General features: G+C 36.8%; 1 protein-coding gene across 1 annotated transcript in view; it reads right to left on the minus strand.

Annotated features, from left to right (window-relative positions):
* Dcc (DCC netrin 1 receptor) overlaps window positions 1-26,636 on the minus strand; it is a 727,907-nt gene that overhangs the window by 172,857 nt on the left and 528,414 nt on the right. The window contains exons 13-14 of the mRNA XM_055622855.1: window positions 25,809-25,950; window positions 14,105-14,215 (exon numbers count right to left, since the gene is read on the minus strand). Coding sequence (XP_055478830.1) covers window positions 14,105-14,215; window positions 25,809-25,950 — 253 coding nt within the window. The remainder of the gene's footprint in view (window positions 1-14,104; window positions 14,216-25,808; window positions 25,951-26,636) is intronic.

Consider the following 26,636-nt stretch of genomic DNA (forward strand, 5'->3'; position numbering starts at 1 on the left):
TTTCTGCTTCTGGGATACCTCACTCAGGATGATCTTTTCTAGTTCTCACCATTTGCCTGCAAATTTCATTATTTCCTTGTTTTTAATTGTTGAGTAGTATTTCGTGTGTAAATGTACCACAATTTATGCATTAATTTCTCCTTGGGGGGCATCTGGGTTGTTTCCAGATTCTGGCTATTATGAATAAAGCTGCTACAAACATGGTTGAGCAAATGTCCTTTTTATATACTTGAGCATATTTTGGATATATGCCTAGGAGTGTTATAGCTGGATCTTGAGGTAGCACTAATCCTAATTTTCTGAGAAAGCACCAGATTGATTTCCAAAGTGGTTGTACAAGTTTACATTCCCACCAGTACTGAAGGAGGGTTCCCATTTCTCCACAATCTCTCCAGTATGTGTTGTCACTTGAGTTTTCAATCTGAGTTCATGTTATCTCTCAAAGAGACCTATAATGGGAACAGGGGCTGTCACTGACATGAACTCAGTGACCTGCTCTTTGACCACCTTCCCCTGGGTGGTGAGCAGCCTTACCAGGCCACAGAAGAAGACAATGCAGATACTCTTTAGGAGATCTGATAGACTAGGATTAGATGGAAGGGGAAGAGGATCTCCCCTATCAGTGGACTGTGGGAGGGGCATGGGTGGAGAAGGGGGAGAGAGAGTGGAATTGGAAGGTGATGAGGGAGGGGACTACAGTTGGGATACAGAGTGAATAAACTGTAATTAAAAAAATTAAAATATGAAATACTGTAAAAAATATATAAAGACTTGTAGTCATGGGCTGGAGTCTAATGTGTTAAAAGCCACAATAAGAACACATGCCAAATGCTCTGTTATTGCTTTAGTCAATTCTCATTAAGACTATTAAGATGCATTCCAGTGTTATAACTTCTTTATAATTGACTAGGTTTAAGTCTTGAATAAGTTAAATTAGTCTCCCATAATTACACAATAACTGGAGCAGGGCTCAAACTTAATGACTAAGAATCAAAACCCATCTTATCCAGGTTTTCATTTTGTTTTACTTGGTTGTTGTTTGGGATTTTTTTATTTTGTTTTGTGTTTTGTTTTGGTGTGTGTGTAGTGTAGTGTGTTACAGAATAATCAATCATTTCACCAAATCAAGTCATAAGGGGTTAAACAGTCTATGAACAAATGAAAAGCTTGTTGTGACTATGAACAGATCTTAAGTACTCAGAATTTTAGAAATATCTTTCCAAATAGAAATAGTTTCTGAGACCTGATAACCTAGGGTCATATGGAAGGGAAGGAGGACCTCCTCTATCTTTGCACTTGGAGAAGGGCATAGGAGGAGATGAGGGATGCAGGGTGGGATTAGAGGGGATAAAGGACGGGGATACAGCTGGGATACAAAGTGAATAAACTGTAGTTAATATAAAAAATAAAAATTATAAAAGAAATAATCTTCTGTTTTCCTTTAGATTATTTTTGTGAGATTCTGAACTGCTGCTTGGCCAAGAACTGAAGCTGACTTTTAATTTCTTAGGGAAAAAAAAATTTTGGCTTTGCCTACTCCATGCTTTGTACAAAATCAACTGCAGTTGAATTTTAGTAAGAGTCTTGGATCTTAAATTTTGACATAACAGCAGCTGGTGTCTGAACTGGCCTGTGAACATGTCAAATATCAACACGCTATCACAAATGACTCCTACCAAAAGTCCATGAGAAAAGTTTCTTCTCTTGACAAAGCACTCGCATTTTTTCAGCCATCAAGAACCACATGAATCAAGATAATTTTCTAGTGGCGCATATGGTTTTGCTAATGAAGAAAACCTCACTCTTAACCCTGACTTAAAATTGTCTACTTAGATGCATTTATATTGTTATAACACAAGTTTTGATTGTAACTAAAATAATACAAAGCAAATATAAGTTTGGTATTTGTCAAAAATAAAAAAGTTTTATAAAATATTATTACTATTATTAATATGATAAAGAAAACATTAAACCTGGTTGCTCGTTTATCAGCTACTAAAAAATATTCAATATAATCTTTTTTCCTTGGAACAATGTATTCTTTGTAAATATATTTTTGTATTTACAAAATGTGTTGGAAATAATGTTATTATTGATCATGAGTTTTTAAAAACTTAATGCATATATTTAGTATGACAAAAGAACAAAATTCAACTGTAGAAAATACTTTTTCATGATTTGGAAGATATAAAATATAACTTCCTAATTTTGTTAACATTTTAATTAGTTTGGTTAAATCTTTAATTTTCTGTATTTTTTTCTAGTTCTGAGATATGTATTAAATTCAAGGATATGGTATTGCCATTTATGTAAACAATTTTATTTTATAAAACAAGAAAGTAGAAATTAAAATATTAATAATTTAAATTGCACAACAAAGTAATTAGATAAAAACAGGTTTTAGGACAATCTTTTGAACACAAATCCTGTTTTCCCCATATGTCAGAACAGAAGAAAGGAATCATGGCCAATGGGAACAGCAATAAACTCATATGTCATGTGCTGTTCTTGGTTGTGCTCTGATTTATAAATGTTATTTATGAAGTAATTTGAGGTATTTGATGTGGTTTTTAATATGATCAGGATATGAAGTAAATTGATAGTCTTTAAGTAGGCCAATAGGCATCTCAGTCTCCATGTGGGTTCACTAGTAAGGGGAGCTGGTTTTATTCTGACATGGACTCTTTTACAGTCTGTTTGATCACTCTCCCTTGGCAGGGTGTCCTTGTCAGGCCACAGAGGAAGTGGATCCAGGCAGTCTTGATGAGGCTTAAAAGGCTAGTGTCAGATGGTATGGAAGGAGGGCTCCTCTTTCAGTGGTCTAGGGAAGGGAAGGGGATAGGAGGAGGGAGAGTGGGGCAGGGAGGAGACGAGGGAGGCAATACAATAGAGACATAAAGTGAATAAAATACAAAAAAATAAAAAATAAACTGTTTAAAAAGGAAAACAAATCTTAAGTTTGAAGGATAAAATGTGACACATATAGTCATATATGTGATTATTTGTTACTTATAATGTTCATACAAATATATGTTATTACAAATTAGTATTATGTGTAAATAGAATTAAGGAGATATACATTCAAGTCATTAGAATGATGGTGTGATTAACTTGTAAAATGAGAATTTTCAGTCTCTTGTCTGTTTTTTATCTTCAAATCAGTACTACCTGTAGGCAGTCTAAAGAATATACAGAGGCCATGATACATCTTGATGCTTGTCTATAAATAACTCAACATTTGTTTAAAAGTGCTGTTTGCTTCTGATACTTGCCGAGCATTCTTATTTACTTTTAAGATAAAGTTCCATTAGCACAAGATTGTCTTGAAATCTAGAAGACTTTTAGCAGCTCCTGTTCCCCATCCCTCTGCTTTCTTTCTTTTTTATTAATTTTTTAATTAAATTTTTATTTTTTTAATATTAGTTACAGGTTATTTACTTTGTATCCCAGCTGTAGCCCACTCTCTCATTCTCTCCCAATCCCACCATCCCTCCCTCATCTCCTCCCATGCCCCTCTCCAAGCCCATTGATAGGGAAGGACCTCCTCCCCTTCCATCTGACCCTAGCTTATCAGCTATCTTCAGGACTGGCTGCAATGTCCTCCTCTGTGACCTCGCAAGGCTGCAGCTCCCTTGTGGCAGGGGGGAGGTCAAAGAGCTTATTTCTGACATGAACTCAATGGCTGGCTCTTTGACATCCCTCTGCTTTCAAAGTGCCAGGATTATAAGCATTTGTCTCCACACCATGTTTATTATGCAGTGCTGAGGATCAAATGCATCGTTTGTTTTGTGAATGAGAGACAGGCACTCTAACTACTTAGCCACAACTTCAGCCTCTTTTTATATTCTCATATTGACTATGGAATTTCAGATCAAATGCCCATCCTCTCACTTATATATCGATGCTTATTATGGTTAATTTTGATTGTCAGCCTGGCTGGATTAAGAAACAATGAGGGCACTGCACTAATGACAGAAAACTTTGCCAGTGATGGCATTTTCTGCAAGAAGTAATTGAAGGCGAAAGACCTGTGCTGACTTTGAGTTCCGTGGACTGGACTCCAGGATGCACAGGAGTGGAAAGTGAAGAAAGCATAGTAAACACCAGCATCCATTGCACTCTACTTCCTTGTTGTGCACAGAACATCACCAGCTAAAACACTTATACCACCATGCAGTGCTCTTTGTCACGATGTGTATACTGTATGCATTTATTACTGAATGTACTAAAACCATCAGCCAAAATACATTTTTTTCCTCATTAAGTAGCTCCATGTCAGGGATTCATTCACATAATAATGAAAAGTAACAAGTACTTCTGTTTTCCTTTAACTTTATTTTTTTCTTTTTCATGCTCAGCATTTATTGTTTTGGCACAATTTGACCTCAAATAATAGGTCAAAAACTTGAGTTTTTTTTATCTTAGCCATTCTGATGGGGGTAAGGTGAAATTTCAGGGTCATTTTGATTTGCATTTCCCTGATGACTAAGGACGTTGAACATTTCTTTAAGTGTTTCTCTGCCATTCGATATTCCTCTATTGAGAATTATCTGTTTTGCTCTGTACCCCATTTTTAATTGGATTAACTGATTTGTTGCTTTTTGACTTCTTGAGTTCTTTATATATTCTGAATATTAGCCCTCTGTCAGATATGGCGTTGGTGAAGATCCTTTCCCAATCTGTAGACAGTCATTTTCTTTTGACAACAGTGTCCTTTGCTTTACAGAATCTTTTCAGTTTCATGAGGTTCCATTTATTGATTGTTGCTCTTAGAGCCTGTGCTGTTGGTGTTCTGTTCAGGAAGTTGTCTCCTGTGACAATGAGTTCATTCACCACTTTTTCTTCTAACAGTTTTAGTGTGTCTGGTTTTACATTGAGTTCTTTGATCCACTTGGAGTTTAGTTTTGTGAAGGGTGATAAGTATGGATCTATTTGCCTTTTTCTACATGTAAACATTCAGGTAGATGAGCATTCATTTGCTGAAGATGCAATCTTTTTTCTATTGTATGGTTTTGGCATCTTTGTCAAAGATCAGGTGTCTGTAAGTGTGTGGGTTTATTTCTGGTCTTCTATTTGATTCCATTGATCCACCACTCTGTTTCTATGGCAGTACCATGCAGTTTTTAGAATTGTTGCTCTATAGTACAGCTTGAGATCAGGGATGGAGATACCTCCCAGAAGATCTTTTATTGTAGAGGATTGTTTTAGCAATTCTGGGTTTCTTGTTCCATATGAAGTTGGGAATTTTTTTCAAGGTCTTTAAAGAATTGTATAGGTAATTTGATGGGAATTGCATTGAATCTGTAGATTGCTTTTGGTAAGATGGCCATTTTTACCATGTTAATCTTATCAAGCCATGAGCATGAAAGATCTTTCCATCTTCTAATATCTTCTTCTAATTCTTTCTTCAGAGACTGGAAATTGGACCATTCATGTATATAACCTAGAACCCCTGCACAGATACAGCCCATGGCAGTTCAGTGTCCAAATGGGTTCCCAAGTGGGAACAGGGACGGCCTCTGACATGAACTCAGTGACTGGTTCTTTGATCACCTCCCCCTGATAGGGAAGCAACCTTACCAGACCGCAGAGGAAGACAATGCAGCCACTCCTGATGAGACCTGATAGACTAGGATCAGAAGGAAGGAGAGGACGACCTCCCCTATCAGTGGACTTGGGGAGGGACATGGGTGGAGAAAGGGGAAGAAGGATGGGATTGGGAGGGGAAGAGGATGGGAGCTCCAGGGGGAATACAAAGTGAATAAAGTATAATTAAGAAAAAATAAATAAAAGTTCTAACACAAAGCTAAAATAAATAGAAATATGTTTTTTCTTATGATATGCAAACTTATTTGATATATGTATAGTTAATTTTGTCAATGACTCAAATATTATTATATTATACACCTACAGGTACTATATAGAGATGTAGATAAAAAATATAAACAACAGACTGAAAATTCTCATTTCATGAAGTGTATCAGATTATCATTCTCTTTAATTCATATCATGTAAGTTCTGTTCACACATAATATAAATTTATAAGAACATATTTAGTTGTATACCCATTAATTAATAAAATAATAAATTATCAGATTTCTTAAATGAAGTTATTAGCTGATTAGCTGTGTGTGTGGGGTGTTGTATTCTGCTGGGTCCCTTTAGTATTGCTCTTATGTATGTGTTTTAAAGCTGATCAGTTAAAATTGCAAAAACATTTAGGGGCTCATCTGTTGAATACTAAGTCTCCCTTTCTCAGTCATCTTTAGTTTCCCATATCTCTTCATTTCAGTGTGTGGTCCTGTAAATTTCTTCTCTCCACATTCATTGACATGTTTTCTGGGTTGTCATTATTCAACTTTTGTTTGGACACCCATGTTGTTTGGGTTCCATTGGTGTAACTCTCCTGTTATATACTAAATCTTTCTGCTCCCTCTTCCTGGGTGTTCCTGTATCTTAGGAGTAAAAGGTTGTACTGCAAATGTATCAACTGTCAAGTGTGGATGGACATCTAAAATCTGTGTCATTCCTTGGTTGCTGGAATTGTTTTCATATATATATATATATGTTTATATATATATAATTATATATTTATATATTTATATATACACACATATATGAAATATATAATTATATATTCATTATATATTATATATAATTTATATAAGAAATTATATATATATAATTTTTTCTTCATAATTTGTTCACTATATAACCTAATTGAAGCCCCCTCCCAGTCTCACCCTTCCTCCATCTTCCCCTCATCCCCTTCCCCTAGTCCACTGAAAGGGGGCGTTCTCCACTATTGCCTTCTGCCCATAGCTTGTTAAGTTTCATCAGGACTGCCTGGATCCTCTTCCTCCGTGGCCTGGCAAGGCTATAACATCAGGGGTGAATGATCAGAGAGCAGTCAACTGAGTTCATGATAGAGGCAGCCCCTGATCACTCAGAGATCCACATGGAGACTGAGCTGCCACTGGGCCACATCTGAGCAGAGCGTCTAGGTCCTCCCCATGCAAAATGCTCCATTGGTGCATCAGTCTCTGCAGGAACCCCTGGGATCAGATCTTTTAGCTTTGTTGATCCTCTTGTGGGGCTCCTGTATCCTCCATATCCCTCTATTCCCACCCCTCTCTTCCTCCCTAAGACTCCCTGAGATCTGCCCAAAGTTTGGTCCTTGGTCTCAGCATTTACTTCTGTCCCCTGTTGGGTGAATCCTTTCAGAGGACACTCTATGGTAGGTCCCCATCATGTGTCCTCTCTTCCACTGCTTCTGGTGTCTACCCTGCTTGTCATTCTGAATGAGATTTAAGCATTCTCCTTAGGGTCCTCTTTAGTGTTTAGCTTCTTTAGGTCTGTAGATGGTTGCCCTATATAATACGGCTAATATCCACTTATTAGTGAATGCATACCACTCCTGAGTATGTCCCCAAAAGATGCCCTACCAGTCAATAAGGACATTTGCTTAACTATGTTCACAGAAGCTTTATTTGTAATAGCTAGAATCTGGAAACAACCTAAATGTCCCTCAATTGAGGAATGGATACAGGAATTGTGGTACATCTACACAATGGAATACTACTCAGCCATTAAAAACAAGGAAATCGTGAAATTTGCAGGCAAAGTGATGGAACTGGAAGAGATCATCCTGAGTGAGGTAACCCCGAAACAGAAAGACAGGCATGGTATACATTCAGGCATTGCTTTATTTCAATCTTCATTTCCCGGCATATCCTCTCACTTGTGACTTCCTGCCTCTCTCAAATAAGAACATTAAGAACCAAATAGTGTTCGTGATTATCTATGATAATGTGCCCATCTCAGAACCCAACATTACTCACACCTACAAAATATCTTCTGACCTGAAAATTACAGATTTTGAGGGGGTTAGTGTTTAGACTTTGGGGGAACGAGCTTCCTACTGCATATCATAACTCATATATTTTCTACTGTTTGATTTCTTTTATCCAGATTGTTCAGTTTACAAAGAATCGCGTTTTTTATACTTTGCAATTCTACTACAAAAGCATTATTCTTAAATAAATACCCCAATTTAAATATCCAGTGTCTTTTCCTTATAGGGAGTCAAACATGTAGATTTTGCCATAATTTTGACACTAAGCTTGAATCCATTTTCTCTTTCTCCATACCCTCGGATATTAATCACCTATTAGGCTGGTTTCAAAGCACCGAGTTGCCTTGTTCCATCATATCTCTAATGAAATGAGTGTAGAATGAATCCATCTTCTTGATTATAAGGGAAATTACCTATTTCCTGAGAGCAAGAAGTTAGAATAGATCCCAGATCTACCTCTCTCTTTTTTCCTGTACCACTGCCATACTTTCAGGAGTCTCTCTGCATTGTTGGTATTTTGCTATCCAAGCTAATCTGCTTAATGGCAATGTTTAAGTTAAATCACATCACCATTTATGATTTAAGGCAATTTCCACCTGTTCTTGCCTTTTTCAAGGCTGGATAAACAGATCTCCAGACTTGATTTCCTGAAGTTACCTCCTGAACTTCATCAAAAATTCTCTCATTTCTTTATGTAAGGGAAGTACAAAAGAACTTTGGTGAATTCTAATGATCCTTCGATTTTGACCTGAAAATCTGAGGCACACAATAAATATTTCAGAACTTCCCAGCTGCCAGTAATAGCAGTGTGATTTCCAGGGAACCTTGAACAAACAGTGCAGTTTAGATTTATAATTACTTTAACAAAACAGCCTAATTAAAAGGACAATCCATGAGGATTACAGTAGCTCTCTGAGCTTTTGTTCATTTTCATACAGATTAAGCCAACTAGAGAAAGGCAGAGAAGCACAGTGTCCAAGAAAGGAACAAGGGGCAGATGAAGGCTGTAAGCACTATCTCTCTTTAGGAACTCAAGACTCAGAGCCCCGGACATAAACACATCTCTCTGGCAGTTACTAGGACACCTGAGAATGGAGATGATCACATTGCAGATATATGCCGAGAGTGTTAATGTCCCAGCTTTCTCTCAATATAGATTTATTTCACCATAGAATGCCAAACTTTGCATCGTACATGTTTTTCAAAATGACTGTTTCTCTTTTATCCATAATTTGGGGGTAAACAAAGCTATTTTATTTTGCTTTTTTCCTCACTTTGGAATGATTTATACTCAAAGCTTTGCAGCATCAGCTCTGAAAGTCATTTTCATGTAATTTTATAATTTAAGCATTTACATGAATTAGTAAAAATGAGCTAAATATTTAAACAAAGTTCACTTCACTTATAAAATTATGTATGTGAGAACAAGTGTGAGTATATGTGTGTGTGGGTGTGTTTGAGTGGATGCTGGGTGCTGCTGTAGTGACTCTCAAGTTGGCCCATTCATTAGTTCAATTATTCATATCAAAGGTTAGACTTTTGTGCTCAAATGGTGCAGTGAAAAGAAAATCTGAAGAAAGTCAGCTCAAATTTATTTTTACATCTTAATAAAGAATCATCATTGTTCAATAAAACTAGAAGGCTTTCAAACTAGTCTGACTAATTTTCTTTACAGTGACTGAAACAGTTTGATTGAGAAAGTAAAGCTTGCCTTACATTTTTATAGCTAACTTCTCTAAAATCTGTTAGTTTCCTTTATGTTTCAAACAATATGTTGTCACAGTTTGTAACATCGATGAGAAGTACCAGCTCCTCTAGCATTCTGTTTCATTTACTCTCTGTATTCACATTACTAACTTGAATTGTGAGAAGGGACTAGAATTGTTTTCATAATCATCAAGATGAATTTGTAGAGGAAAAAAAGTGAAAGATGGCAAATTGAACCGTGTGAAGGTAAAGGACTGGCAAAGGAGTAACATTCAGAGAGCTGGAGAGATGCCTTGGTGGCTAAGAGAACTTTATATTCTTGTTGAGCACTCTGGGTGTATTTTCAACACCCATATGGCACCACAAACATCCGTGACTCTACTTCCAGGGCACCTGCTGTACTCTGATGGCGTCCACAGGCACCAGACATGTAGTCCCACAAGGATGCCAGGCATGTGGGCAAACTCTCAAACACAGCAAATAAAAATAAATAAATCTGTGCTGTCTGGACAGTCCTGATAGGCTAGGGTCAGATAGTAGGGGAGAAGGGCCTCCCCTATCAGTGGACTAGGGGAGGAACAGTGTGGGAGTGGGGAAAGAGGAATGAGCATGGGACCGGGAGGAGATGAGAGAGGGATCTACAGCTGGGATACAAAGTAAATAAGTTGCAAATATTAATAATAAATAATAATAATAATAAAAAATAAATCTTAAAAAAGAGTAACATTCACATAAAGGAATATACTTTTCGAAGCCAGTAATAACGCACTAATATACTAAAGCCATGCCTTTGAAATAATATTTGAGAGATTTTCTGTTTAATCATACTTGTCAAAACACCCTTTCCTTAAAATACCTGTTTCTAGTTCTACTGATTGTAATGAAATAGTTTCCAATCAGTGCAATGATTATCCATGCATCAGTAGAGCTATTCTTACCAATTTCTTGTTTGCATTCCCCGTGACTCAACACACAAGAGGTTCTTAATTACATGTCCTAATAGTGAATCAATAGTGAAATAAGGAAAATGTAAGGAGAAATGCTGCGTGGAGCAGAGACCAACTTAAAGGTAGAATGTGGAAAAGCTCAGCAGGCATAAGCATTTGATGTGGCTCTACTCGTGAGAACTACATTCAGATTACTGACTATAACAGAGGTGTGAAGTGGGTTACACATGGAAGGCACATGTATGCAAAAGAGCATGCAATCAAGGAAATGTTGTGTTGCATCGAAGAAGCTGTGGTTTTCTACTTGGATCCACTTGAAGTTTGATTCACTTGCCGTCAGGGAAAGAGCATATAAGTCAAGTGCTGAGCCCTTTCCATTCTGGATATTTTATAGGACCTCCTGCACCTCTGCTCCATTTATTTTCACTCCTTCCAGTAAGAGATATGGCCTCTAGGTTTAGGTAAATGATATGATCTCACTTCTTAGAGTCATTTGCCTTGAATCACCACAGCTCTGTTTCATAAATTTCTACCTACATCCACAGTTGTGGGGTCAGTGGAGACTTTGCACTGAGCACTGGGCACGGATTCATAAAAACAGATCTTGAGTTTCAGCTAGTGGTTTCTTAGCTCCCTGATCAATTTAGTGAGTGATTTTAGGTTGTTCTCTTTCTTTGAACTAAAGAGAATAGTATTTACTTTGAGAATTTGGATGAGAGGATTTAAAAAGAACAGCACAAAAACTAGGAACATTATTTCTGATGTTAAATAAAAAAATTCACAATGCTGGTGGCTTATGATTCTTGAAATAAAACAGATGGTACCACTCATAATGCCCATTTTTTCTGACCTCTTTGCAAGTGGAGCTACAGATTCGGGAGATGAGATCTCCGTTGTGCCCAGAGTGCCATCTGCCGTACTCACATGTCTACATTTCATTATGGTTTGCACTGTATATTTTATCTAACGCTATGCAAGGTGACCTTCTGTAGTTTGTCTATTCCCTCCGTAATGCTTTCTTTTTTCTAAGAAATATTTCTATTATTTAAATGATGCATGTGAGCACCTATGTGCTCCTGAACGCGTGTATCCACTAATGCCAAAAGTGTTGGTGCCCCTGGAGCTGGAGTGACAAGCGACTATGAGTAAGCCAACGTGAGTGCTTGGATATAGGGTCTCTGGAAGAGCAGCTTACAGTCTTAATAGTTGGCAATCTCTTCAGCCCTGCTTTAATATTTAAAATTATTTATCACTACGCATGTCTAGCTGAATAAAATGTATACTCCTTGAGAGAAGGGACCTTATTGCTTTGCCTGAAAAAGAATAATAAGAACTATCTGAACACATACATACATATGAACCTTGTAAAATTGGACTTTGTGTCAATTAAAGAACACATGTCAATATTTTATTACAGTTATTTTGGTGCAAACCTCCAGTGTTAGCTGATCCTATATGAGTGCTCAGCAAGTACATCTAATACTTCAAAGCCATCTCTTCAAAACGCAATTATAATTATGATGCTTCTTTAAAAATTAATGATGTGTTTAGCATAAATAAGTTACTGATTTAAGAAAATATTAATATTGAAAAGATTCAAATTGGTCAACATTCGATGTTGTCAATTAGACCAACTTTGTGTACAAACTTAATTATGTGTTTCAATCTTGATTTTGATTTGAAAATTCAGTGGTATAATTGTTTGCTGCCTATGCTACAGTAAATCCTGAATTGTTTTACGCTCTGCCACTTATATTCAGTTATTAATTCACATTTTATAGGAAATTATTATTATTCTTCAAGTCCTAGTTTTATTTTTATTGGAATTGTTTTGGATAAATGGTCTTCGTCTGTCGACTTGGGCTACCCTCAAACTCCCTGTCTTTGTGGGTTAGTCACTCAAACGCTGTATTTATACTTAGTCATCAACATGGCATTCTCAGTTTTAATGCCAGGCTCTTTTTCCTCGCTTATCCTTCTATCCTCTGTTGGATTATAGGAGACTATAAAAATTCAGCCTGATTTGCTCTTTAATGACAATTATTTTCTACAATTTAGTCTGTTAGGTCTCTGTCACACTATTAACATGAAGAAAAACATGTTTTTCTTCCACAGTATTTGATGTTCATAGCAGCACACTGTGCGTGTCATGAAGCAAGTTTTTGTAAACTATTCTTTGAATGGATATCTTTGTCAGTAGGTGAAAGGACACCGATAAGCTCATTTATTTGAACATGTGATCCTCAGCTATTTGGTAGGACACAAGGGCAGGCCTTGAGTCTTTTTCCTGCTCGCTGACTGCTGCAGTGAGCAACTCTTTTGTACCTTCCCTCGTGCCATCCATTTTCTAAGGGAATGACCTTTAGAACTGTGAGAGAGAACAGGCCCATTGTCCTCTAAGTAGCTTCTAAGTGGGTGTTTAGCCAAGGCAAGGAGAAAAGGAACTTATACAATTGCTATAGTACCACATGGCAATGATTATCACCAGTGTTGGAACACCATCTGCTTATTACTTTATTGACATTACGGTTGCTTTCATTAAATGAAATATGTACAATCGTGAATAACAATGGTTTATTTTACAAAGGTAAGATGGAAAGATACAAAGGAAAGAGAATAAAAAACAAGTTCTAGGATATAGGAGAAAATATTTGAATGTATTGGAAACATAGAATATGATTATGGATATATAAGAGAGGAAAAAAGAAGAGGAAAGAAAAGAGGTACTGGTATTTTTATCCTTAATTTTCCTAAGATATTTTCATGTCCAAACTTAATAACTAAGAACTTATCATTTCTCATTATCATATAATCAATTTTTCTACACAAAACTGGAGTTTAATTTTAATTCAGTTTTTCTTGGCCTTAGTTTTGAATGAAAAACATTAAGTATACAGATTTTATTTTCCTTTTCTCTTGTTTTCTTTAGTTGTTTGTTCTTTATTTATTCAAATTATATGTGGCATGTATGTATTTTAGAACTTGAACTTTATTTGTTATTCTTTTTATTTAGTTTTTAAATTTTTTATTTAGCTATGATGCTTTTATATAAAGAACAATTACTTATCTGGTGATTTTATTATTTTTTATAATAATAATAAAGTATTATTATAATTTATTTTTCACAAATTTTATATGAACCCTAATCCCTTAACTCAGAGTGTATCAAGATAATTCACAATTAAGCAAATTTAGTAGGTTTTCTTTAGTACAAAAAATAGTATCAAATATAAATGCTATTAGAAGAAAGTAAAAAAATATTTACAGCATTTTATGGAAACATACTTACAAGTCCAGAGAAGAAAAAAAACATATGACATATTATTATAATTACTGTCAGAAGGTGTAGCAAGTATTGTGAAGAAAACAGCTAAGATCAACAGTTTAACCTACTATGATAGAAAAATTCAAATTATGCAAAACTGTAACTAATCATATGAACTATAATGAATGAACAATCAATGCCACCAAGTACTTTTAGCTGTGCAACTGAAGATAGAGGTTTAAACAAATATTTTTAGAAGTGGAGTTCATGAACTTCCTTTTAGGACCAGTGAAGCTGAGGTTACAAAGAAAGAGAAAACCGAGATCTTACCGTCTAGGTCATTCTCCGGCGTTTCCGCTGTGTACCAGTTGGAAGATGGTCCAGTGCCGTTGACGGTCATGGCCGACACTTGGAAACTGTACTGACTCCCTTTTTCCAACCCTGTGAAAGAAAAAATTCCACCAGAAAAACAATGTTACTGAACAATAAGAATCTCCAGCTGGGTTTCCAAACCTCTAGAAAAAAAATTATGACAATAATGGGTATGATTTAAATATTGCAATTGTTTTGGTAATTATTGTCATTTTGATTACATGAGGAAAAATAGCATGGGGGAACTAAAATTATGTTGATAAATTATAAATTCTTGTGTGTTTTTTCAGTTCATAAAAATGTATCACTGAAAGCAACCTCAGGGTAGATGCAGAATATAAAATATAGATGATGGAGAAATAATCAAAAATAGCAAGAATAATTTTCCTCACTGTTCTGAGGAGCCCTGTCTATAAATCAAGAACAATCAACTCAAAAATTTATGCATCCATCATTCATTCAAGGTCAGTGATTATGTTTACATCGGCCTATGAAAGAAGAATACAAAGCAACTGAATCTCAGTAGAAAATAAACACACTTTAACTTTCTTTTTTTAATTTATTATTTTTTTATTAATTACAGGTTATTCAATTTGTATCCGACCTGTAGCCCCCTCCCTCAGCCCCTCCCATTCTCACCCTCCCTTCCTCTTTTCTACTCAGGGAAGCCCAGATACTACTGTTAGGATTCCTAAAAGAACAGTAAGCTAATTAAATGTTAGAAATATTAGAAACATTAGAAAATGTCAGTGAGTCTCAGCATCTGCTTCAATACCTTGCTGGTTAGTGTTTTTCATAGGCCCTCTGTGAAAGGCTCCTGTCCTGTTCCCTGTTTTCCACTACTTTCAATAGGGGGAGATAGAAAGAGCTGGAGGGAACAGGAGCTCCACCAGGAGAACAACAGAGCCAAAATATCTGGGTCCAGGGGGTCCTGCAGAGACTTATGTGCCAATCATATATATACCAGACCCCTACAGATCTCTGTTCTCTGCAAGTTCCACTGAGTCCCACTCAGTTGACTCTGTACACTGTGTTTTTGAAGCCACTTTCTAGTATATTTTACTTTGTGTCGGATCCCACAGTAGAGAGAATTGAGGTCAATCATAATAACAACAATTTGAGTACATTATGTTATCCACAGTAACTGCATTGGAGAGTATTTTAGAAATAACAGATATTGCACTCTGCCCAAAGTTTGGTTATGAGTCTCTTTTGATACCCTGACGGGTAGAGTCTTTCAGAGGTTCTGTGCAGAAAACTTTACGGAAGAAGGAGATAGAAAGACCTGGAGGGGACAGGAACCATCCAAGCCAAAAAAAAAACTTGTGCCCAGGGGATCCTGCAGAGACCTATTCTCCAGCCCAGGACCACACATGGAGAGGACCTAGACTCCCTGCACAGATGTAGCCCATACACTGCTGAGTCTCCAAGTGGTTTCCCTAGTAAGGGGAGCAGGGGCTGTCTCTGACATGAACTCAGTGGCCAGCTCTTTGCTCACCTCCCCCTAGTGAAGTAGCCTAACTAGGCCATAGAAAAAGAGAATACAGTCCTGAGAGACCTGATAGGCTAGGGTCATATAGCAGGGGAGGAGGACCTTCTCTATCAGTGGACTGGAGGAGGGGAATGGGAGGAGGAAGGGAGGGATTGGGAGTTGATGAGGAAGGAGCTGCAGTCAGGATACAAAGTGAATTAATTGTAATCAATAATAATAATAATAATAATAATAACAAAAAAGAAAGTGTCCTAGTGAAATAATATTTTGTCCAGCTTCTACATGTCAATATCTTTGTGGTCACATTTTAAGACACTGAGAAACTCAATGTAAACTGTCAAGTCTTTAGATATGAATTAGTTTAAAAGCTCTTAAAGAGATTATAATGTTGTTCGGTTTATTTTCTATTTTTCTCCCCGAAAAGATGAAATGGCATCACTATTTGATACCAAAACATGGAAGCGAACTAGATACTTGAGGAATTATGCTTATATCTGGTGACAATTGTATATATGTATACACAATTTCTATGTTTATATGTATACACATATACATATATGTGCAATATGAATACGTAGATAGATGGATTTAAAAATATGAGTAATTTGTAGCAAGGTAGACTCTAAATTACTACTCATAAGGCAGAGTATCAATCAGATGATGTTTAATAGCAGGTACATCAAAGCTTATATGTATTTTATACATCTTGGAGAAATCTATTTGCTAAATTCATCTGCACAAACATTTAGTAGACATCTCATTTGCTAGGGAATCTTCTAGTTTTGTAAAATGGAGAAGCCCTGCATCCTCAGATTGTTATTGGTGGTTTGTCATTGATGTTTTAACTGCCTACCCTTAGAGTATACTACAGTGCTTGGCACACTGATGAATTTCATAAAATTATCCCTTGCCAAGCCAATAAAGCTGAATGAGCACGACAGGAATTAATGCAAATGAAATATTAGATTCAAATACAACATTCAACAAACACCATCAAGGGCACAATAAGACGTTTATTAACATGAAATTTTTTGTCATCCCACAAGAGAGCTTATAGTCATTTTAGTTTGCTACCCATTCGTAGGTGCCACTAGTGATTGCTAATGAATATGTGTTACAGAAGTATCTTTAAAATTTTAGGTTGACTAAGGAAAGAACCCCAGGAGGACATGTTTATCCAATCATGGAAAGTAATGGCACCGGCAGAGGTATTGTCTGAGACTGAGCTGCAATTTATCAAGAAGAATGAACTCTTCCATGTTAGGCAGGAATTTAACTACACTTTTGCTCAAAGTGAATAAGCAGGAAAAGGCGTCCACCATGTGTGCAACAACTGTGTGGCCACCAGCTTTCTGCGACCCCTGGGGTGAGCTGGGACCTCCAGTGATTAAAGCGCTAATCGAATACTGCAGGACACATGCCTTGTGGATCATGCTCCAGTTCATATGCAGTCTTATGTTATGAATATTATCAAGCAATCACATTAGAAGAGGCCTTTTTCTTTTTCCTTTTTTTATTAATTGCAGTTTATTTACTTTGTATCCCAGATGTAGTTCCATCCCTCATTCCCTCCCAAGCCCATCCTCCTACCCTCATCTCCTCCCATACCCCTCCCCAAGTCCACGCATAGGGGAGGTTCCCCCTCCTTACTCTGACCCTAGCCTATCAGGTCTCACCATGACTGGCTGTATTGTCTTCCTCTGTGGCCTGGTAAGGCTGCTCCCCCTCATGGGGAGGTGTTCAAAGAGCCAGGCACTGAGTTCAAATCAGAGACAGTTCCTATTCCTATTACTGGGGAACCCACTTGGATACTGAGCTGCCATGGGGTACATCTGGGCAGGGGTTCTAGGTTATCTCCATGCATGGTTCTTGGTTGGAGTATCAGTCTCAGTAAAGACCCCTCTGCCCATATTTCTTGGTTCTGTTGCTCTCCTTATGGAGCTCCTGTCCCCTTCAGGTATTTCTATCTACCTCTTCTTTCATAAGATTCTTTGCACTCTGCCCAAAGTTTGACTATGAGTCCCAGCATCTGCTTTGATACCCTGCTGGGTGGAGTATTTCAGAGGCCCTCTATGGAAGTCTTAAGAACAGATCTTGGATTCCTCTGGAACAGAAATCTACCTTTGGGTGGCGTTTTTTGCTTGAGGAATCTAAGCTGTATTACAATAATCTTAATCCATTCTTTGTGGAATGTGCCTTTGCTAAAAGAGAAGGGTTTGGAATATCATAAATCATATGAATTCTACAATATTTGGTGGGATTGTAAAGCTCAGCTCAGTTCCCTATATGTCTGTGAGTCTGTGTATGAGTCCAAAGGTTTTTAAGAATAAAATTATTCCGTGTTCCCCTTACTTTGGAAAACTACTTGGTTACTGAGCTACCACGGGCCACATCCGAGCAGAAGTTCTAGGTTATATCCATAGATGGTCCTTGGTTGAGTGTCAGTCTCAGAAAAGACCCTGTGCCCGGATATATTTGGTCCTTGTAGAGCTCCTATCCTTTCCATATCATACTAACTTCCCTTCTTTCATATGATTCTCTGCACTCTGCCGAAGGACTATTTCTAACAGGATCTCAAGGGCAGGCTGTTTGACCCCCCCCCCCAGGGGAGGAGCAGTCTGTTAGGCCACAGAAAGGGGAGGAGGTCCTCCCCTATCAGTGGACTTGGAAAGGGGCAGGGAGGAGACCAGGGAGGGAGTGTGGGGTTGGGGAGGGAAAGAGGGAGCGGGATACAGCTGAGACACAGAGTTAACAAAATGTAACTAAAAAGAAAAATAAAATTAAAAAAAAGAAAGAAAAAAAAAGAAATTAGGTAGTCTACCTTTAAAAAAAAGAATACAATTATTCTTCAGAAAGTATTGCATTTCTATGTACAGTCATAAAACTCTATCATTAAAAAAGAATGTCACTGACTATTATTACTCTTCAAGAGTCTTTAAACACTATAATTCCTCTCTTATATTTCTAATGTTATATACTATATGGTAAAAGATGGTATATCTTTTTCAAGCAACATGATTTCTCTAATGCTAGCCTTGTTAGAAAATTACTATGATTTTTTTCCAGTTTTAGCCCATAAAATGCCAATGCTTGTTTATCATTATCTTTATTCTATATTGGCCATGAAATATGAGAACACATTTCGAAACAACCTTTCTGGAAGATCACTCAGAAATTAGAAACATCACTTTAAAATTTGGTTAATGTGGATTTCCCACTAGACTGATGCATGCAATTTAAAGTCCTTGTTAGAACTATGAATTACTTTGTTATTGCAGATGTCCCATTATCATAGTAAAAAAAAATCATACACAACAAAACACCTGTCTAACAAATAGAGCTTTGTTTAAAAAAATGCATTTCTACCCTTCAATTATAACATACAAAAAGAAAGCATTAAAGCATTTCCAATTTTCTCACATCCAAATCAATACATTCTAGGCATTGAAAACATGGGGTCAAGTTGTGCACATTTTACAACACTTGTAGATTTATATTGAAAATCAATGGCTCTATTTTACTAACTAAAAAGGATATCAGTTCCTAGACACATTATGGGGGAAAGCCTAAATCACAGTAAACCTTGAAGTGTGCAGTACTTGCTGCCTCCTTAATACTTTTGAACCCATGGTCACATTGTCTAGAATTCTGACAGGTACTCCTGAGCATGACTCATGGGACAGGGAAAAGAAAAGGAGAAGCTCTGTAAATTTGCTTGCCCCTCTGGTTATCACTTCAGTTCAAACCAAAAAGAAGCATGCGAGACATTTTTGAGGTTAATAGCAGATGCAGTTACAAATCTTTTTGATCATTTCATGTTTAAATTTCCAAGTGTATTACACTTATTTTTGTCACAAAGATGTGACATTTGAATTGAAAGCTACAGTTTTCAAAACACATTCCTTTAAACCTTTAAAGAGGCAAATGGACAGTTATAAGTCATTGTCAATAATAAGGTAATTAATTCATATGTTGTCTTTCCTTTGGGTAGTTGGGTAATAAGCTGGAGTTGAAATGGGTTACTCTGCTGATTATATGCTCTTATTATCTTGCATAGTTCTGAGAAATAAAAATGTATAGCTGAATTATTTGTGTTTGAATTAGTACATATTATTGGAAAACACAAGTTAAAATTATTGTGCTTCAGGGGAAAAATAACATGGATCTGTAATCATCTGAATATTATCTTTATTAAATTTATATATAGCAGGAATGTCAACATTCAACTACACTTGCAGATAGGTTCTTTGGACATTTGTAGGTGAAAAGCACAAGATGAAATGATTCTGGATTTAAGGTGAGCAAAATACAACTAAATCATTTTTATATCTTCAATGTGTGGTTTACTATTTCTTTATTCAAAATAATTTTCAGTAAATATGATATAACTGATTACCTATTTATCATTTATCTATCTATCTATCTATCTATCTATCTATCTATCTATCTATCTATCTATCATCTTTTTATTTATCTTACTTTACATCCTGATAGTAGCATCTTCCCTTCTCTCCTCTTGGTCTCACCCTTCCTCCCTCTTCCTCCTATTCACCTCTCTTACAACTCAAGAAAGGGGAACAGCCCACACCAACCCACCCTAGAACATCACTTCACATCAGGACTGAGAGCATCCTCTTCCTCTGTGGCCTGGCAAGGGACTCCTCCACCTAGGTCCATTCCATGCATGGTCCTTGGTTGGTGCTTCAGTCTGCACAAGCTGATATGACTAATTTTTAAAAGGCCTATTGGCTAAAGTTACTTATAATTTAAAAAGCTATTTTTTAAGAAAGTAATAATTTGAGAAACAAAATTTTTGATTGAAATTTTGAAAAACTGGAATTATACCCTAGAATAGGTAATAAAATTTGTAAAACTGGGTCTGTATTGTTTATCTGTGAAAATAAATGTAAACTCACAGTGTGTATAAGCTTATCTACATGTGCTTATATGTTTTCCATGAACATTCTAATATATTGCAGCCTAGAACAGAATGTGGAAGTTTCTATTACTCACATGCTTTCTGAATATAGTACTGCTACTTATTTTTATCATCATTACTTTAACAAAAGAAAATAATCACTAATTTAACTTCTGTCTCTCTATTTGCAAACAAGATTGAACATTTCATCATGTTTATGGGCAATTTAAAGTACTTCGGTTTGAATTTCCAGTCCTCAGTATCTCTGTTCTATGTTCATCGTTAATTTTATAAACAAAGTTTATTTCATATTTTTAATGCTTTTATGAGAGGAAGAAATCTAATGACAAGAAAATGTCAAGGACCCTACTCTTTGTATTCTGTAAAAGGGAGAAATTAATATCATCATACCTCTTTATGTCTATTATTAAATCTTAAATATATTAAAACACTTTCAGTAAGATTTTCCAAAACTGTAATTTTTTTTCCTTAAAGTAACCACATGTCGTGTTAGGTGTTTTAAAGTGCATGTAGGTCTTATTTTAACATCTATTATTTTTATCGTTCATATTATTTCTTCATGGTTGGGGAAAATACATCATAGACTTGACTTTTTAAAAGCTTTGTAAGTAGTGTTTTAGAATGTTATATTTGGCTTTTAAATTCAACAATACCTACCTAGGATTTTGTCTAGTTTTAAAATAGGCAGTGTTATATTCTATAATCTGTCTTGGAAACATTCTCATAATTATGATAAGATTGTACAGACAATATTACTATGAGAACAGACTATGTTATTATGAAGTCACAGATTGTAGGCTAAGGAAAAGAAAATGTGTGTGTGTCCATGCATGTTATGATTTCTATTAAGAAATGCTGCATATCTAGTAGTTTGTTCATTAGACACTCATAGACTTATATGAAAAATTAGGGAATGAATATCAGTTTTAGTTTTCCTCTAATCACACAACCATGTGCTGTGATGCTGAGATGTCATATCTTCATTGTCAGCTCTACTTGATTTAGAAGCACATGGGAGTGTTTCCTCTGAGAATATCTTTGCAGTAATTCCAAAAAAGTTTAACTGAAGTGCAAATACCCACCCCGAATATAGACTCCATCCCATGGGCTGGAGTCTCAGACTTAATGAGTTAGCCTTCATCTGTCTCAGCTTCTGGACTGTGAACACACTGAGACCATTACCTCATGCTTCTGCAATCATAACTTCTCCTTCATGATGGACTATGCCATGAAAATGTGAGCCAAAATAAGCTCTTCTTTCCCTACATCACTTTTGTCAAGTGTTATGACACAGCACTGAGAAAAGTAACTGATACTGAAAATTGGTCCCTATGAGTTGGCACATGATACAATAAAACTAATCATATGGCATACGGGCATTTGGAATTGGTTTGTGGGACAGACATAGAAGAGGTTAGAGCTGAAGAGTAGAAAAGCCCAAGAATACTGTAAGCCAAGAAATTCTGGCAAGAATGTGGGAACTGCACATTCTCCAATAGGACGGCTCTGCCAATAGAGAAGCAGACAGTGAAGTCTGTGCTCCTGAGGTTCCAAGGGAAACAAAGAATCTACCGGGATCTCGGCTAGATGCCTTCATGTTACATTCAGCCCCAAATCTGGCTGCTTTCTGCCCACTTCCTGAAAAAGTAGAGTGAGCCCAAATTTAAAGGTAATGAAATAAATAGTTGGCTATATCAAGAGAGTACAACATCCAGGCTGTGTCATGGTTGTTCAGAGACAGACAGAGAAAGAGAGAGAATTTTGATGAATAAAGCATTATGAATAAAGTTAAAGTTGCAGTCAAGCCTGGTTGGAAACAAGCTGGAATTGTTAAAGAGACTGATGCCACCAAAGAAAAACCTGCTGTTATGTACTTGGAAAACAGTAAAGGTGTCCTGAAGGCAACTCATCAGGGGTGCCAAGTTGTAAAATTGCAAGTTCAATGGAAAGGAGAGCATGAATTGAGAATTATGCTAAAGGCATTTCCTGATCAAAACAACCACTGTAGGAAGTCCAGTTGCCAAAGTATACAGCCACCACTGTGGCTGTGGCAGAGAGCACTCAGAATAGATCTTCAGCTGGTGGCAGGCAGCGTTCTCCATGTAGTGCTGATTTTCCAGGTATACGAAATAAAAGAAAGGGAGAGTGTATAGTGGAAGTGAGAACCAAAATTCTAGAGAGTTGCTGAGACAACGAGAGGTCGAGTTAGATTGGGAGACAGCCTGAACTGTGAGTGAAGCTCCATTGCATTAAGCTGTGAAGGTGAAAATCATTGTGGTGGAGACTTGGGATGATGTTTATGCCAGAGACATAAGTTAAATGCAGAGGAAAGCTGAGGTTAGGGCAGGTTAGGGCATAGGACATCCACAAAGGAGCTGCTGTGTTTGCAGCTTGTAGAGGAGTTGGATGTTTGGGGTTATCCAGGCATGATGGAGAGAGATGATGTCTTCAAGAGTTCTCGATGCTGGCCACGGAGCTTAAGGATTTGGTGGTTGCCTTTCTCTGACTGATGTTTTTATAAGTTGATATTTCTATAAGTTGTTTCTTATAATAGAAGCACTTATTCTTTATAATTATGTGGAAGTACATTTTATTTATTAAGGCATGAAAGCAATTTATTGGGTTAATCAAGTTTCCTTAAAACACAATGCATAATTTCATTTCTCTATATTAAATGTTTAACAAGTCCAATGGACAAAGAAAAGTATGTTGATACTAACATACACACACACAGGAGAGAGAGAGAGAGAGAGAGAGAGAGACAGATAGAAAGACAGAGACAAAGAGACAGACAGAGATAGAGAGACAAAGAGAGAAGACATCATTACATCATTGGCATTTTTTTGCAATAAACAGGACAAAAAAGCAAATATTGCTTGACTCAATATTTAACTAGGATACACTATTTTAAAGGATTAAATATTCAATATACAAAACAAATGAGGAAAGGAGATATATCGTAATGAAGTTAAAACTCCATGATGATTGTTTGTAAATTATTATTTTTATGGATAATCTAATGGATAAGATTGTGTCCTAAAAGAGACTTTGAATAATATTGTATCATTACAATATTGAGGATTTTACAAGGGCATTAAATTTATTTTTTATTATTATTAAGCCAGTCCTGAAGATACCTGATAAGCTAGGGTCAGATGGAAGGGAGGAGGACCTCCCTTAGCAGTAGACTTGGAAAGAGGCAGGGGGATGAGGAAGGGAGGGGGGGGTTGGGAACGAATGAGGGAGGGGGCTACCGCTGGGAACAAATAAATAACCTGTGATTAATATAAAAAATAAAAATTAATGTAAAAACAATACATATATAAAGAAATTCATAAGTTGTTGAGGATCAAGTGTGGAAAATTATTGTTTTGAAACTATGTATTTAGTTTCATATGACAAGGAGTGTGGACCCTGTGTGTATTTATAAGGGTATATGTGTATAGGTGTGACAATCCATGTTTGCATGCTGTATTTGTGTGTGTTTAGATCAGAAGTTTATATCACGTATTTTCCTATCTTGATCTTTAACTTTTTTTTTTGTTATTTGAGGAAGAGTTTCTTATACAACCTAGAACTCATTAATTGATTATGCTGGTTGGTCACTGAGCTACAGAGAGTTCCTTGACTATACTTGCCTTCCCGTGCCCTATTGCTGGTGTTATAGTTGGTGTGCCTCCACACCTGGTGTGACGTGTCTTATGTGAGGGCTATGTGACCTATCTTGGATTCTTGTACACCAAGCACTGTCCTACTGAGCCAGAAGCTGACCTTGGATAATTAATATTCACTGAGTGTTAACTTGACTGCTATTGAAATTATTCAGAAGATACACCTCTTGGAAAGGTCTTTGAGGGAATTGATAGACAGGAAGGCATCCCCACCATGAATTTGAGTGGTGCCTTTTCAAGGTCTAGAGCCCCAGACAAACAAAGCAAAACAAAACAAAACAGAAACTGAGTGGAATGCCAGCATAGAGCTTTTTCCTGATGCGGGCACAGTGGGAGTCTCACACTCCTGTACCATGCCTTCTTTGATATGAGGCACTCTACTCTCCAAAAAGCAACCATAAGAAATCTTCTCTTAAGTTGTTTTTGTCAAGCATTTTTGTCACCGCATTGCACTATCCCTAATTTGTTCAGTGTCTACTTCTAAAAACATTACACTATGCTTTGTTTTTCAGGTGAACCATCACACCATACTTTGTCTTCAAGGCTATCAACATGTTTTAAACTCATCTTAGACCTACAAAACTCTGAGCCTTGTAACCACCATCACATGAAGAAGTGATGGACAGGAGTGAGCTCCTTTGAGTCCTCACAGAAAGCTCTGCTTTGCAGCAACTTGCCTTTCTCTCTGCAGGAGTCAACCTCTTGTCCAATGACAGACAAGATAATCTGGGCATGCTCTGTCCAGCTACTGACGATGGACACAGTCATTTTGTATGACCTTCCAGAGCCATTCCATGAAGTGTTGCCAGATTTGCACTTGTTCCAAAGTCATGGCCACCCAACTCAATAATGTATCACCATCTTTACAAGAAAATTTCTTCCTGTCCTTCCTTCACTTGAGCTGCTCACTCATTCTTGTATTCCAGAGCACACATCTCCACCTACAAGACTTCAGAAGACTTTCCTAAGTCTGTTTACAAGCAACTTATAGTAATATACATCGAGATTACCCAACTATGAGAAAACACATTATTTTTTCATTTTCTAAAATAAAAAATGCTTTTTATGAAAATTCGATCCCATTTTTATACATATTAACCTCCTATAAATTTCACCAATATTTCTACAAAAGTAGATTTATGAGTTTATAGAGTATGTTCTCCTCCCTCTTCTATTCAGTTTCTACTTTACCTTGACATTCGTGCTAGGGAGGGGGTCCACAGTAAGTAAAATATCAAGACACTTCATTAGAAGTCTTTTAAAAGTTGTTAACTAAAAAGTTAAAAATTATTAGGCAACAAGACTTGCTGAGTCAGCATTTCTGAGAAGTAACAGGAAAAAAAATCTATGATGCACTTATTAAAATGATAGAGTGGAAAATGGGTAGTGAAAGCATTTCAGAGCATATAAAGTTAAAAATATAAAGGTTATTCTTGTTCAGGCCAATAAATGTCAGCTGCCAGGAAGAAAGTCGATGTTCCTTTGAAGTAAGAGTATATTTTATTCCTAAAGCATTTAATTCATCAAAAGCTTGCCAGACAGCACTGCGTGAACACTGACCTGTGAACAGGTACCAGAGGTTATTTGGTTCCAGTGTTTCCATCTCACCCCTGCGGGTAGTCTTTCTGTGTCGAATTTTATAGCCAGTAATAAATCCATTTTGTGTTCCTGATGGAGGAGGAAACCAGCTTACTTTGATACTCTGTAAAAAAAAAAAAATTAAAAAAATGTAAATTAAGATATTGAAGAGAGAAGGACAGCTAAGCAGGGTCGGAGGAGTAATCCAAGCACAAGTGTGAACCCAGCAGAGAAGCACGGGTTGTGAGGCATGGCCTTCAAGTTAAATGCTTTCCTACAGCCTGACAGCATTCATAACTGCTTTATTTGGAACCACTGCATACAATTTATTTAACTGATTACATGCAATATCATGTCTCCCTCGCAAGCAGCATTAAAATGATCATAAAAGGTTCTAAATAGTAAAGGCAACTAAAAGACAGGAATAGGATACATCTCATGAGCTAAACCAACAAGTTGGTGTCAATCAGAGGCAGAGGAGAAATCAGAGCCAAAAACTTTTTCAAATATGTTAATGAAGACCAAGCTAATTTACATTTACAAATCATCCAGTTCTAGGACTTTTTGCTTCTTGTTCAGCTTGAACATGGTAGTAAGGAATGCCTCAGAAAAGAGAAATGACGTGGAGAGCTTGAAGACTTGTTAAATTTCAGCTTCTTAACGTCTAACAAGCTAGCCTGCTAACTCTCAGTGACTGGAGTAGCAGGGAGCTCAAAGCTCAGACTTGCTGAGCGCAAAGGCCACAGATTCAGATAAGAGGCACACCAGTGAGCAGGGATGTAGGAGGGGTGATCAGGTCAAAGATGTGAG

The sequence above is a fragment of the Psammomys obesus genome, unplaced genomic scaffold (genome assembly GCF_907164565.1).
Source record: "Psammomys obesus unplaced genomic scaffold, mPsaObe1.curated_primary_1811, whole genome shotgun sequence".
Taxonomy (NCBI): Eukaryota; Metazoa; Chordata; class Mammalia; order Rodentia; family Muridae; genus Psammomys; species Psammomys obesus.